This window comes from Nothobranchius furzeri, chromosome 18, assembly GCF_043380555.1.
Source record: "Nothobranchius furzeri strain GRZ-AD chromosome 18, NfurGRZ-RIMD1, whole genome shotgun sequence".
Classification (NCBI taxonomy): domain Eukaryota; kingdom Metazoa; phylum Chordata; class Actinopteri; order Cyprinodontiformes; family Nothobranchiidae; genus Nothobranchius; species Nothobranchius furzeri.
Genome location: NC_091758.1, coordinates 22,945,536 through 22,960,307, shown reverse-complemented (window position 1 = coordinate 22,960,307; position 14,772 = coordinate 22,945,536). Strand labels below are relative to the sequence as shown.

Sequence of the window (14,772 nt, the reverse complement as noted above, 5' to 3'; positions counted from 1 at the left end):
GTTTGAGCCCTGCCTATCGAAGTTGTTGTGTCCTAGGGAAGTGTTAGGTTGCCTTGCCTCTGTCGGAGTGCACCCGACCAGCTGATGCAGGTCACCATCATGAGAATGTGTGTGTGTGTCTGTGTGTGTGTGTGTGTGTGTGTGTGTGTGTGTGTGTGTGTGACTAGTTAATTTTAAAGTGCCATTCGGGGGTTGTAGAACCCCAGAAGATGCTAAATCAAATACATTTAGTTAATGTCTTATAAATGCGATATGTGTTTTGATATGTTCTCAGCTCTTTATCCTATTTTTGGTGCTCTGTACATTATGTAGAAAACTGGAATCAAAACCAACATAAGCAGTGGGCTAACCACATTGCTATCCGCATTGGATGCAGCCAGCTGACCAGGTGGGAATGCACAGAATGCAGTGTGCTGGAAGATGAAATCTGGCCAAAAGGAACCGCATCCAGACATGGCTTTAGGCTAGCTTACACAGAACCATCTGTTTTTGTTATAATTTGTATTAAAAAAAGTTTTGAGTGTGTTACTGGATTCGACATCAGTCCGTGAAGTTAGAGGCTGAGTGGTGCTGTGATTAGCGCACCGAGAAGATTTATGGTCGTTGACAAGGGTGTCATTGTTCTCCCTTTACAGATGATGCTCCAAAAACAAGAAAAATGTTTGTATCGTTTATGGGAAATCTTACCCCAACAATTAGGCTGCACTGATTAGCAAACGGAGGAAATCCTCTGTGAGTCTTCAGCCATACTTGCACATCATGCTCCTCACAAAGCAACACATATCTAGCGAAGCAGCCGTTTCAATCACAGCAGAGTACTTAAGCCGTCAGCGCCCCGCTCATTCTTTTGCTGCATGCCTGCACTCTCTAATAACCCTTCACTCCCTGCTGAGTCGAGCTCTGTGTTTCCTTGTGGGGAATGATGAGGTCAGAGCCTTGACACCAACATTAATGCCGTGCATATTCTCAATTTTCACGCTAATCTATTCCACATGGATAACAGGAATACTAAACCTCTCTTCCTGCTTCTTTACACAAAGGTGGAATCTTATAAATTAAAGTGATTAGATTTGATATAAAACAGTCTGAGGTTCAACTGGAATCTCCATTACCAGACCTGAAGGTTAGCCATGATCACTATATTCATATTTGTCAACTTAAAGCTGGATATTTGCATTCTTATTCATCAAACTGGTGTTTAGGATGCAATGGTGCATGTTGGTACCACAGGTGTGCTGTTGTTTGCCTCTGTACATTTATCTTTCTTCCGTGGGCAGGTGGTGATGAAACCCGTCCAGATGGATATAAATCATACCTGTTTTCTTGCCAGCACCCAACATAAATTTGCTCTGACGAAATGCAGAAGTTATCTTGGCGTCTAGCATCTTTCAATCTTCTGTCTATAATTCGCTTGCCTCTGAAACAACGTAATCTCTGATGGATTTTTGCTGTGTCACAGTTTTTCATTCTCCACTTCCTCTTTTATATCCTACTAGTGGGCTGATCTGCCTTTGCTGCTTCTTGATTTTCTATCTTTGGTTTATTTTTTTCCCTCAGCCTGCCTGATTCACTTTGTTTTTGTCAGAGTCACTTTGGTTCTATATCTGTTTCACTTTGCCCTCTTATTTCATTTAAACATTCCCGATCTCTGGATGTTTAGGCCACTTCCTTGTCTCTTCTGTGGGTGTTTGGGCCACCTGTCGCTTCGGCACTCACTTATCCGTGTCCCGCAGCCATCTGTCAGCATCTGTTTAATCTCACATCAGCGCGTGTCTCTCACCTTGTCACCCCCCGAAGTCCTGTCTACTGTCTGCTTCTCCTGACTACTTGTCTTTCAACTTTGACCTTTGTTGTAGCTTCTTCTGCAGCAGTAAGTGTGTTGTCTTTGGGATCCGCCCTTTCCACTGATGCTCAGCTAGCCAGGATTTCTTCTTCTGTCTGCATGTGCGGCAAACAGCTGCACAATCATGAGTATGAAAGGTCTTGAGAACAAGGAGGATGGAGAGTATCTGAGAATAGAGCACGTCTGATTGTAATAAGTGTGTGAGTCCAAAACGTACAGCTGGTGCAACGCGTGTAAACAAGAGTGTGCAGATCAGTGCGGTGTTTCCAAGTTATCACTCACTAATGAACTCTTTAAATTTAACCTCCACCACAAGGAGACGAGAAAACACAAAGGACTGAGATTCCTGTCTTCTCTTCTTTTATCCTCTGTTTTCTTTCATTAATTCATTCAGCTCATTGCAGCAAGCACTCGTTTTTGTAAGGAGCCCTTGGCAACTTGGCAAGGTGTACTTTGGCATCAGTGAAGCAGCTGCAGAAATATTAGATGCTGTGGGCAAACTTTAATGTTGTTTTTTAGTGTTTACTTATGATGAGAAATGGCAACATTTGGGATGACAGATTCATAAAAAAAGCACAACGTTAGCTTTTTGAAGTAAATTTTGTCAGTATCATTTGCTCAACAGTCTGCTTCTTTTTACTGTCAGATTTACAAAGCCAGTAGTGCTGATTACACGCAGGAACAAGTACACTCATGATTTTTAGGTCTGATGGTGCCATCTGGAATGTAATTGCAGCTGTTTTCTAAAAACGGTCAAAAGATTGGCTTCTTTCATAAATAAAGCAAAATTAATTTGTTTGGAGGTGATGCTTTGCCTTTTATTCTGTAAAAAACAATTCTGACAAATGATTTTCAGATGCAACAATGTTTTGCATTCTTCACTTGAGAGAGGAGCATTGCACCTTTTCCTGACACGCCTGTCCTCTTTTATGAGTCACTTTGCTCCTTTTCTTGTCTCTTCCCTGAGATGCAGTTTCTACTTGCAACTAAATATTTCATGCTAAATGTGTTTTGCTAGCAAGTTTTAGTGATCACATGCTTTTAAATCTAGAAATAATTTGTATAAACATGGGAGGGCTTCATTTAAAATGCAAAGAAAATTTGTGTTTATTGGAATGCTTGCTTTATGTCGTCTGTTAGACCGTTCCATATTTTAACACCTGCCACTGAGATGCACCAGCTTTTAATGTTGTTCTGAAAGACTGTGTTTAAAAATTCAAATGGGCTCTTAGGTTGTACCCTCCATCCTTGACATGAAACAGTTTCATTATTATTTTTAGGGGAAGTTGGTTGTTTTTTGCCTTATACAGTATTTGTGCTGTTTTAAAATGAACCAGATCTGGAAATGTCAGTAGTCCGGTCTTTATAAATAGTTCCTTAGTATGATCATTTGTATCCTGCTTGATTTATTAATCTAATAGCCTGTTCTTGCATTCAATTAATTGTTTGTAAGGTACTCTGGTATGTATTTCCCCAGACTCCCCACCACAAAATGTTGTTCAAACAATTTTGAATGTAAGCATCAGTATAAGCAGAAAGTACTCAAGTTGTATAAAAAAGAACGTGAAAAATGTTAACAAATATTCTTACATGGAGAGGAAAAGTATACAGTTGATACTAACATTGGTACCGTTGTTGGGGTTTGAAGAGTAATTGTGTTATTTGTGTTTTATTGTATCCGGGCATTGGTCAGTCTGCTAAGTTTGTAGTTTTTCTTTTTTACATTGCCATGAAAACAGAATAAATGTTCTAATAAATAAATAAATAAATAAATAAAGTACACTGTTTCAGAGCGTAATCTAGCATAGGATAAAAACGAGCTGATAACACCCTCCCTTCTCACCTTCCGCCAGACCTTTTCCATTCCGTTTTGATCTCTGACCCTTCTGTCAATCCTCCTTTTCTATTTCACCTCCTACTCAGCTTTCCTATTTCCTCCTCCTTGAACCCCCTCTGTGTTCCAACATCCTGTTTCTTTTTCTTCCTTGAACTGGTTTTCTAAGGTCTCTTTTTATACCAAGTGGTTTCTCAGTTTTTGTTTGCCTGTTTTCCCCTTTTATTCGGAACCATCACTGTCTTTCTTCTTCCTCTGGCATTCCCTGTAAACACGATGCCTTTGTTTATTTTTCCTACACCAGTCTTATCATTCCACCACTTTTCAACGTTTCCTAAAATCAGATTCCTGGAATTGTCCTACTAAATTTTTTTCTTTGGCTGCTCGTACTTTCACACATCTCTATTCATTTTCTAGAATTGATGAATAAATCTCTTTTCTCCCAAATACAAGCATTTCTTCCTCACCTTTCCTCTTGTTTTTTTTATATAATGGAAGTGCTTATTTTCTGTTTTTGTGCTTCAGAGGAAAACAAAATTGGTTTGGGATTACTGGAGACAATCGTTTCACCAGAGGCAAAAATAAATAAATAAATAAACCTATGGCAAATATTAGAACACTAACTGAAATCACACATTTAAACAGATCCAAGCTCCTCTAGGTAATATGTTCCAGCATTTCAGCTCTGCTCAATTAATCTGACTCAGTCAAGACTGCACCCAACTGTCACCACAACACTAATAATAATGAAGAAAAAAAAAGCTCTGAGCTGTTTGCATTAAGTGGCCTGCTTGTCTCAGTCAGTTTGCCTGTAGCTCTGGCAAGGCTCAAGTTTTGTCCCTGCCTTTCATTTTTATTCCTCTGTGGTCGGGGCACAAATCCCTTCTTCATCCCAAAGAAAACACTAAAGGCAGCATGGCCTTGTAAAGCCTCATTAGGCTTAATAACCTTTATAGTGAGCACAGCAGACACCCAGTGAGGGTCTACGTTTGTGTGAGGCCCGTGCATGTGGGTCTACGCATGTGTGTGTGTGTGTGTGTGTGTGAGCGTACATGTGTGTTTGCAGGCGTGTAGTGCAATATGTGTGTCCTGTGAGAGCCGGGCTAGCTCAGAGCCACAATGTGTATTATTCAGCAGGGTCCCTGGATTAAAAAGTAAATTTCATTCAGTGTCGCAAATTGGGTTTTTTACTGTACTAATCTTCATTTTGCTGAGCAGAGTGAGGTATGCCATTAAAGGGAAGATGACTTAATGAAGGAATGCTGGATGGAAAGATCGCAGAGGAGACTATATTTACCTACCATGATGCCAAAGGTTATTCTAAATGGTAAAAAGCTCATGAATAATACATATCGTGGCTATATGAGTGTGTATTACATTTTAGTGATGGGGATAATGGCATCAAGATGTGCGCTTTGGGCGTTCGGCTAATGTTACGATACAAAAGAACGTAAAAGTTTAGCAGTAAAATGAAATCAATTACAGGTAAAAATAACATCTTATAATTCATGCCAGAAAACAGAAACATTACACAGAAAATGCTTTAGAAATCAAAGATATAACAGCAAATGTGAAACAAGACGATGATGTTTCTCTGTCTCATAAAATTCAGACAAGGATAAAATGTTTTCTGCCCTTTTGTTAAAGAAGTAAGTCCCCACAATAGTTACTGATTTAACTTGAAACTACAAAAGTTCATCATCAATTTTCTTCTGCTTTTCCGGGGTTATTGGGTCACGGGTGCAGCAGCCTGTGAAGAGAGGCCCAGACTTCCCTCTCCCCGGCCACTTAGGCCAACGCTTCCAGGAGAATCCTGAGACATTTCCTGACCAAATGATCACGTCCTGGGCCTTCCTTTAGATCTCCGTCCAGTTGAACATTCCTGAAAAATCTCACCAGGGAGGCATCCTAACCAGATGCCCGAGCAACTTCAGATGGCTCTACTTGATGTGGAGGAGCAGCAGATTTACTCTGAGCCCCTCCTGGATGACTGGTGGGGTGGGGGGGTGGGGGTGGGGGGGTGGGGGTGGGGTCAGCGGTCCAGCGGTCAGTGGGCAATCAGGCAGGGTACACCCAGGACAGAGAGCCAGTCCATCGCAGGGCAGGGTTGGAATGTACTCACCAGTAAATTGAGTCTTTCTTTCTGGCTCAACTACAAAAGTCATTAAGTAAAAATATATTCACTGAAATGAGCAACTTATTGAAACTTAGACAAAACCACTGAAAGCCTTAGAAAAGATAATATGTGTTAGTGTCCTGTATTCAGCACCACAAGTGTCTTCGGTCTGATAATCAGCTAATTTATCTGTTTGAAGCATTAAAAATAGTCACAGTGCCGTCTGGTAACATTGTGTGTACCACGCTGAACATGGACCACAGACAGCTACGGACAGAGATGACTCTGGAGATTAGAAATATCGCTTTTGTCCAGCATGTCAAATATAAAGGCTAAAAGACCATCTCCAAACAGTTAAAGGCTAGTGGACTGTCTCCAGTCAGTTTGATGTCCCTCAGACGACAGGAGTTTAAGGTCCACAAGGCTGTAGACAACCTCCCCAGATTGGGAGATAAAAAGTAAACTAACAAATTGAAGGGATTAATAATACAAATGCAAACCAAAGAGCCCAGAGATACTTCCAAGGAGATTAGAGGTGAACGCCAAGGTTAAGGTTCGTCTGTGTCATACCACACCATCCATCACTGTTTGAGCCAAAGTAGATTTAATGGAAGATGATTGATAGGAAAACAACTTTGTTTGGACAACTGAGAAAAAACTGGAGCTTATTTGGGGAATCACACCAGCTCTGCATTTACAGATGGAAAACTGAAACATGGAGGAGGCTCAGTTAGTATTAGGTCTCTTTACTGCACTAAGGGAGTCTTGGATCTGCTCGGGGAGCCAAATCTCGAAATGATCATGACATTTGTCAGCCAAATGTTATGTTCACTGTCAGAAATCTTGGTCTGAGTCTCAATTAGACAACTCAAGAGTGGCCTGAAGAAGGATCTGGAATATCTGCAAATGGATCCTTTCAAACCTGAGCCAACTTTTGCCCAAGAGGAATGCGACTAAGTATCTGTAGATGGGCGCAGCAATCTCACTGAGCTGCAGAAATCACTTGATTGCAGTGATTGCGTCCAAAAATTGTTAAAACAAAATATTAAGTTCATAATGACAACTTTCACAGGGTTTAAAATTCAGCTGAACCACCATTCAAAAACAATGTTTAATTTCCATTAGTTGATTTGCTGCCACATTCTTTTCATCATACTTTTATAAGTTATTTCAGGTGACCTCTGTGACCTTTTCATTCTTTAACAAAAGGGTGCAAATGTTATCCCAACTGTTACAAGCAGAATATGTTTTCTACTTCATACATATGTAGTAAATGTTACAGAAGTTGTTCAAATAAGATGAAAAACAAAGGTTCACTGCGTTTGTCTGCTGTATCAGAATCAGCTAACAAGCGTCTGAAGGACAAATGATGGCTGCAGATAACTGATAAGTGCTTTTACAGATTTCTGTTGAGTAAATAAACCTACATTTGAACCCAGATATACTTTCATCAGAATCAAACAGCTCCAGCTCTATGCATTTCGTGTTTTTTCAAACATGTAGAAGAAATAAATAAAATTAGGAGAGTATTTCAATGATATTAAAGCTACGGGAACAGAGCTTTCACTGTGAAGAATACCAAATAATGAATTTTCCTCCACACCGTCGCTCTTGTCCAATCGCTTTCGGGAAACAGGAAAACCATTTCCCTCTGCGCTCGCTGCTAATACGTTTCAGAAATAGAAATCATAATCCAAAAAAGAAAAACTGAAGTAAATAAATAATAATTTCTGGAAAATTATCACTAGATCTAAAACTATTCCAAAAGGCTATGCTTTGAAAAGTCGTCCACATTAATAATGCATAGATACTCTTTTCCAATTACACCTGTTGCCAAATAGCAAATGTATGCTCATTAAATGACACATTTTAACATGTTAACATACACGTAGAATATCAATTTAAGAACCCATTTCATTCAGTAAAGGGTAATTAAGGTTACTCTGATTATTTTTTTATTTTTTTATCACATCAAATAAATTCCCTTTTTTCCCACTGCATGAAAATCTGCTGATGAGAACATCACCTTTCCAAATCCCGGTAATGGACCAATTTTCCTTTTCTCTCGCCTCCCCTCTCTGTGACTTCTTACCCTCTTCCCTCCTCCCTGATCGTCCCTTTTTCTTTTCTCTCCTGCCGTCCTGCCTGCCATAAGTGGACAGGGCAGATTTACAGTAAGGGATCACACTGTGGTTCTAATTAGCCTAAGTATGGAGGAAATAATACGCATCTCCTTGCTGACATGCATCACACAGTGTTGAAGCTTCTCTTGACTGAGCAAGGAAAAAGGACAAATCAGACAACTGACGCATCTCTGCTTGCATTTCTGTCCTCTTTTTTTCTGTTTCTTCGATGATGCAGAAGTTTGAAACAGCTACTCACATGTAATCACTAGATCTATATTTTACAGGTACTGATGTAAGGTTTGGTTTCTTTAGCATCAGTTTCATTGAGGATCTTGGACAACAGGGACGCCCCCAGAAAATGTTGCTAGGGCTTGCCAGATGGGACCAAAGAAATGTTTGGCGTGGCACACCAAATTGGTCCTTGTGGTAACTCTGGGAGAGTTTAGCCTGTGGTGATGTATTGCATTGCTCCTTTATTTGTTTAATTAAAAAAAAACTGTACATATCCAAAACATTTAAATTCATTTTTACTAAGATAAACATTTCAGAAACATATACTTTCAGTTATTTAAAATGTTATTTCAATTTAAATTTTAATATGTATATGTTTTATTTTAATTCACCTGTTGCTGTGTTCACAAAAAAACTATATGGGGATACATTTTTTTTAATGATGAGCAGCAGAAACGTGTATTTTCTTTATTCTAAATATTTCTTTACTCATTAATTGGATTATTTTTATTTTGTTTTACAATTATGTCTTGAATACATAAGATCAATGTATAGTGTGAGTGAACATTAATATGGTTTATTAACACTTGCCTTTGCTGGGATGGGGGGTGTAACAATTTTCCAAGGGGTGGCCATGGTCACCCCTGGCCACCCCTTGGGGGTGCCATTGTTGGACGAGTCAGAGAAAGTCAACATGTTATTTTGTCTGTTTCTGCTACCCCGACCATGCCATTCATTGTCCCCCTTCAGATGTAGGTCCATTGGACAATGGAGCGGCCGGCATGACACAGCACAGTCTATTGATTGGGGAACAGTAAAATGTTACCGCTTTGCGATGAGCAAAGCTAACACCAGAGTGCTGTTGTTTGTATCGTTACTTGTACACATATGTGAGAAGAGGCCAGCATTATTAGCAAAGTTTGGTCTGCTTCAGATCTACCAATGTTCCTCACTAGTGTCGGTGTTAACTAGTCTAGTGAACTAGACCAAATTTTTCTTTGCAAAATTTGGTCTAAGAACGCTCCATTGGATGCTTCGCAGACCCTAGCAGCATTCCGGCTGGCCAATCACAGCTCTCTAAAGGGGTTTCAAACTGATAGAGCACTGTGATTGGTCCACAGTGATGAGCTAAGCACAGCTCTCTCTCTCTGCTTTGTGGGCCAATCACATCGCCCTATCACCTTTAGGTGTTTCCTGGAGGACTACTCAGCCTAAAACAGCGTGGTTTGAGACAGCCCATGTGAGAGCTTGTCTGCTCCACAGAAACACACCTCAGCTCAAATATGGTGGTGTTGCTGGCCAATTTGCTCAGTTTTATGGCTTTTTAACTCTGAACCAGGAAATGGCTGCAAGCAGTGAAACAAAAGGCAAAAATCGCTGCAGCAACCAGTGACTCTGCCCACAAGCCAATCAGCAGCCAGAATCACAATGCTGGCCCGACTCAGCCTTGCCAGGTGCCTCATCAGAGCAGGGACTAAAAATGGGGTGAAAGTAGACAGGAAGTACCGAACTGGGAACAGTGGTCTGCCATGTTGCATTGGTCCAAGTCGCGGAGTAGTGCCCCTGGAAAACTACCTATAGGGGGCCAATCAGGTACCTCTATTTGTCTGGTGGGCGGGTTGATGCGACGGAGTGGAACGGATGGTGACAGCTCCTTTGAAATGGCCTTTACATCAATTTTGGACTATTTGGACTCGGGCTTCATTAGAATCAGGAGTAGATAGATGTATTTAAATACATTGTTCACTATCCAGTAGCATGCAGAGATCATCAGAAAGACAATGGTAGAATCCGCCCCACGACAGAGAGCCGTCACTGGAGCATTGCCAGACTAAATGTGGCTAGGTGATAACCATATACAGGATGGTAAACATTTAGGTTTAACCACACTTGCTAAGTGAGAGTTCAACTGTCTTTCCCCTAAAATGGCAGACACGTACCAGGCCATACCAACCCACAATGACCTGCTCCGACACAGACCATTGCACTCAATGGAACCAAGGTCATTTCCAACAAATGCAAACAGGTTGTTTTAAACTTTGGACTTAACTCAAAAAGCACTAGATGGATATTAGTTAAATTAAACTAGATGGATATTAGTTAAATTAAACGTTGCAGGATGCTTAATCAATTATCAGTTTGAGTCATTAGAGATGGCCACCACAGCTGACTGATCATAGGAGACAAATACATAACTGAAAATCTGTCACTTTTCCAGACATTGTCCCTAATTTCCATGCTGTATGGTAAAGAATCATCCAGACCACCTATCCCATGTGCTAACCAATCCCATAAGATTTGGTGCATGATCATGTATAAGGTTGTTATTAATGTTTGACACAAACACCTCAATGTGGGAGTTAAATCTCAAAATTACATTATGACAGTTTATGGAAATTCACTATAATATTTATGTTTATGCAAATGAATGAAAATAAAAGAAACATTGTCTGTAGCTGCGTTTTGCACGTTGTAGTGTTTCTTTGTGCAGGCAAGGAGCATCCTTCATCTTTTTTTTCTATAATCTATTGTACATGACTGTGAATCTTGGGCTACAACCCTCTACACAAGATGCTGTCACATAATAAATTATTGAGGACACTGGGGAACATAAATGCTTTGTAATGTCACATTGTCTATAATTTGATATGGCGCTTTTTAAAACCTTTGCACAATACTATATTACAAATGAGTATTATTGTGGATGATATGATGAGACAGAGCCCTTTCTCTGTCTTTTGTCAACACAAGATAACTTTAGTTTAAAACTTTGCCATGATACTAGTTTTGTGCATTCCTTTGAGGATTGCAAAGCCTTTAATTGTACTTTTTTCAGTATTCTCAACTAAATAGCAAATGGTTACAGGGAACAAAATGCTTTACTTATTGATTGCTATATGAGCATGTTTCAGGAGTACAATGTTCATTTGTCTTTCTTTCTAATTTGGAAGTTTCAGGGGAAAAGATTGCTTCCAGTAAAACCAAACAAACGGAAAAACACCTCCTCATTTGGATCAATCGGTGACAGATACGGCACATTCCCTGGCAGAACCTTTTGTTTTGTTTCTGTTTTCTCTCGTCTTCCTTCCTCCTCCTTAGAGGAGGTGTGCTCCTCTCCTGATGGTAAAATGTAAATAGCATTTTTAATTAAAATGATATCCCCTGTTTCTCTCTGAAATCAGCGGACTGTTTCCTGTTTGCACGCAGGCTAACAATACGCCTCCCTGCTGACCTAACCCACTTGTCACTGCCCTCTCAGCATGTGTCTGAGTGCCGGTCCCACCTCCTAGCGATCTCGGTTTAATCTTCACATTGCTCCCTTGCTATGGAGGTGCAAGCTGGAGCGTCAGACAAAGGAAACATTCTGCAATCCCTCACTGGCCGTCCCACCGGAAATCTTATTGTTTAAGTTCAAATCATTGCTTGCAAGTCTGGCCTGAATTAGCGTTCAACTGTAAAACAATTAGCACATTTAAAATTGCTAAACAGATATTTTCTTCACTGATTTTCAGTAAATCACTTCTTTCTGTCATGAGACCAACTGCAGCAGCTTTAATAACACTGGAAAATTCAACACAAATCCTTTAAAAAACCAAGAACCTCTTTGCCCCTGAAAAGAAAATAATTTATAAATTTAATATCTGGCTGAAAAACTCATCAACACAAAAGCAAAAATGCAGGCAAGAGCAGGTATCAATTTAGACATAATGCTCAGAATTATAGCAAAAATACTAAAAAATAAAATAAAATATAAAAAAGCTGCAGTTAACAGAGAAATAAAGTTGTGTTTTGTCTTTTCATTTGTCTCTGCCTGCTTGGCAGAGCTGAATAGCCTCCCACAGCCCCAGAAACTTGCTCTCTTTCCAAGCCCACCCTATCTTTTTCTTCTCACATCTCCCCTCTGTCCTTCTTCTCTTGCTTCCTTATCTCCTCTCAGTACCGACCTGTTTGTCAAGTGGTTTGACTTCCTATTCATGTAAGCCTCATTGAAATTGAACAACCAGTCCATTGTTGACAAAGGGACCTGACACCAGCAATGCAGTGTGTGTGTGTGTGTGTGTGTGTGTGTGTGTGTGTGTGTGTGTGTGTGTGTGTGTGTGTGTGTGTGTGTGCACGTGTGCATTAATTTGTGTGTGTGTGGCCTCACTTGCCCCTGTGTGACAGTGAGATGCAGTTGGTTGCTCGGTTGGACAGAGGCGGAAATGGCCAGAGCTAGAATGAGCTGCTTGGAATACCAACATCACACACACACACACACACACACACACATACACACACATACACACACACACACACACACACACACACACACACACACACACACACACACACACACACACACACACACACACCTAATTTCAACACACTCAGAGAGCATAAACAGAGCAGGAATATCAGCTCCTGGAGCAGCACCTCTCCACAACAGCAATCTATCACTGTCTCAACGTACCAAAAAAAAAAACATCTTCAAACAAGCAAACACCCTCCTGTTTATGCTCATGCAGAGCTGAGTGAACACACACATTAAAATGGAGAGTTTTAAGGAGAGCTCCACGGGTTCTATTCTAAAAGTCTGAGCTGGTACCTTTTGAAGGTTCACTGCATTTCTCATTTCAAACCTGAACGTTTGCTGCAACAAAGTGAAGTCTAACACAAAATCTACTCTTCTAATTATCTGTTACACTTTCAGTGTTTTTCTTTTGATTCTTTTAATCATGCTTTAGATTAGACTCAGGGATAATTGCCCTCATTATCCCTGTTACAATTACTTTCCCTTAAACCGCTCATTTACCCACTGCCAGACTTAATTTCTCGCTGATGGGAAAACGTTTTGCAGCAGCTCAGACAAGAAAATCCTCCCCAAAAGCTATAGATTAGTTTGTCGAGGTTCACATTCAGATAAAACTGGGGTTTTCTGTTTTAAAATGTAGTTACTTTTTTCATTTCTGTCCCTTAAAGTCTGGCTGCCACAGGTGCCACACGCTCTCACGCACTTATACCTTGGTCACAAGGGGTTCTGTGTCCTCCAGAATGGAGATGAAGGGGATCTCCAGGAAAGAAGACAGGAACTCCACCTGGATCAGTTCTTCCCTGGTGCGCGGAAAGGCGAGCACGGCAGAGACCCCCCTGACCACCAAGTCCTGACAGGCGCTATGATACAGCGACTCCGGGTCCCAGCCAGCGGGGGATCGCGCCACCATCTCCAGGGTCAAGTTGTAGGGCAACAGAGGAGCCGGCTGGGAGGACGTGGTGGTGGAGTCTGCCCCTCCGCTCTGGTGGCGGATGCTCGCCAGGGCGCGGTTGAGCGCGTTTTGTATCCGTGCCGGCTGGCGGGTCGGCAGGAGTGCGCCGAGGCGCACCGTGTGTCCTATCCGCGACAGGATAGGACAAGGCGCGGGGTACGGGAGGCAGATCTCGGCGGATGAAAAGGCGCTTAACAGAGGCAGAAGCAGTAGAGAAAGGAGGCGAGTTCTCCCCAGGGCGAGGCAGCAGGTCCAGAGTCCAGGAAGAGACACCATGCTGTAGATCCGACACGCAACTGAGGAGGACTGGGCTCTGCTCGGCGGGAGATGGCATAGCTCCCTCTTTCTCCCGACGCCGCCGCTTTGCTCGGACTTGATCTTTCTTTTCTGTCCCGCTCCTGTGTGGTTGATGCACGCTGTCAGCTGTGCTTTTGACGTTTCGCCCTTTCAAAGTTTTTACGTCAACAGCAAAAGACGGAGGAGAGCGGAGCGCGTGCAGCTTAGAGCGGTCGCCCTGCTTCTGTCAGTCTGTACCGAAGGAAAGCTCACCAGCTGTGTGTGTGTGTGTGTGTGTGTGTGTTTTCGTGTGCATGTCGCGCGTGCCAATGATCTAGCCTCTCACGGAGCTTGCCTCTTGGTGAATTTTAATGAAAATGTGTTGAGTGACATCTCCTTCCCTTTCGTTGTTTCCGAAAAAAATAAAATTATAACTATTGAACAAAAAACATGAAACATTATTTTCCACGTAGCTAATGAACCAAGTTTAAAATTTAATCTCACACAAATTTTCTGATTTGCTTCCAAATGCTGATTAAAGTTTTAAAAGGATAATCTAAAGGATTTTTGCTGGGTCTTTTTTAACTAACAGTGGCGATTTGTTTTCCTTGGTAATAGGCCACTTTTAAGTACCTCCGGGGCTCAGACCAGGATGTTCCTGCCAGACTGGCTAAGACAAAACTAATAGCTTGCTGAGATCACAATTTTCCCCTCGAGATTTATTCCCACTTCCTTTTTGCTGTCCAACGAGAACATTACCCGTTGTGTAACCACATCTTTTCAGCACCATGGACAGCGCCAGTGCCATAAAAGAGATCTACTGTGCATGATAATTTGGCTCCAAGCAAGGGACAGCACTAAGTTCTGCCTTCATACACTCTGCAGTCAGTAACCCCCCCCCCCCCCCCCCCCAATAATTCGCCATCTCTGAACTGAGACGTTCAACTTAATCTTTATGTCCAGCAGGGAAAATTTGGGAGCTTATATTCACTGTCTCCATCGACTCCTTTTGAACATCTCAGATGATTTTTATTAAAACTTTTCCCTTTCTGACATCTGCTTGTGGTCCTCTTCAGCTCTCTGTGGTTTTTTACACACACATG

General features: G+C 41.5%; 1 protein-coding gene across 1 annotated transcript in view; it reads right to left on the bottom strand.

Moving 5' to 3' along the window:
- The window catches only part of grin3ba (glutamate receptor, ionotropic, N-methyl-D-aspartate 3Ba), a 176,127-nt gene extending 161,575 nt beyond the window's left edge, over nt 1–14,552 (bottom strand). The window contains exon 1 of the mRNA XM_015969647.3: nt 13,151–14,552. Coding sequence (XP_015825133.3) covers nt 13,151–13,669 — 519 coding nt within the window. The 5' untranslated portion in view covers nt 13,670–14,552. The remainder of the gene's footprint in view (nt 1–13,150) is intronic.
- Between the last annotated feature and the right edge of the window lie 220 nt (nt 14,553–14,772).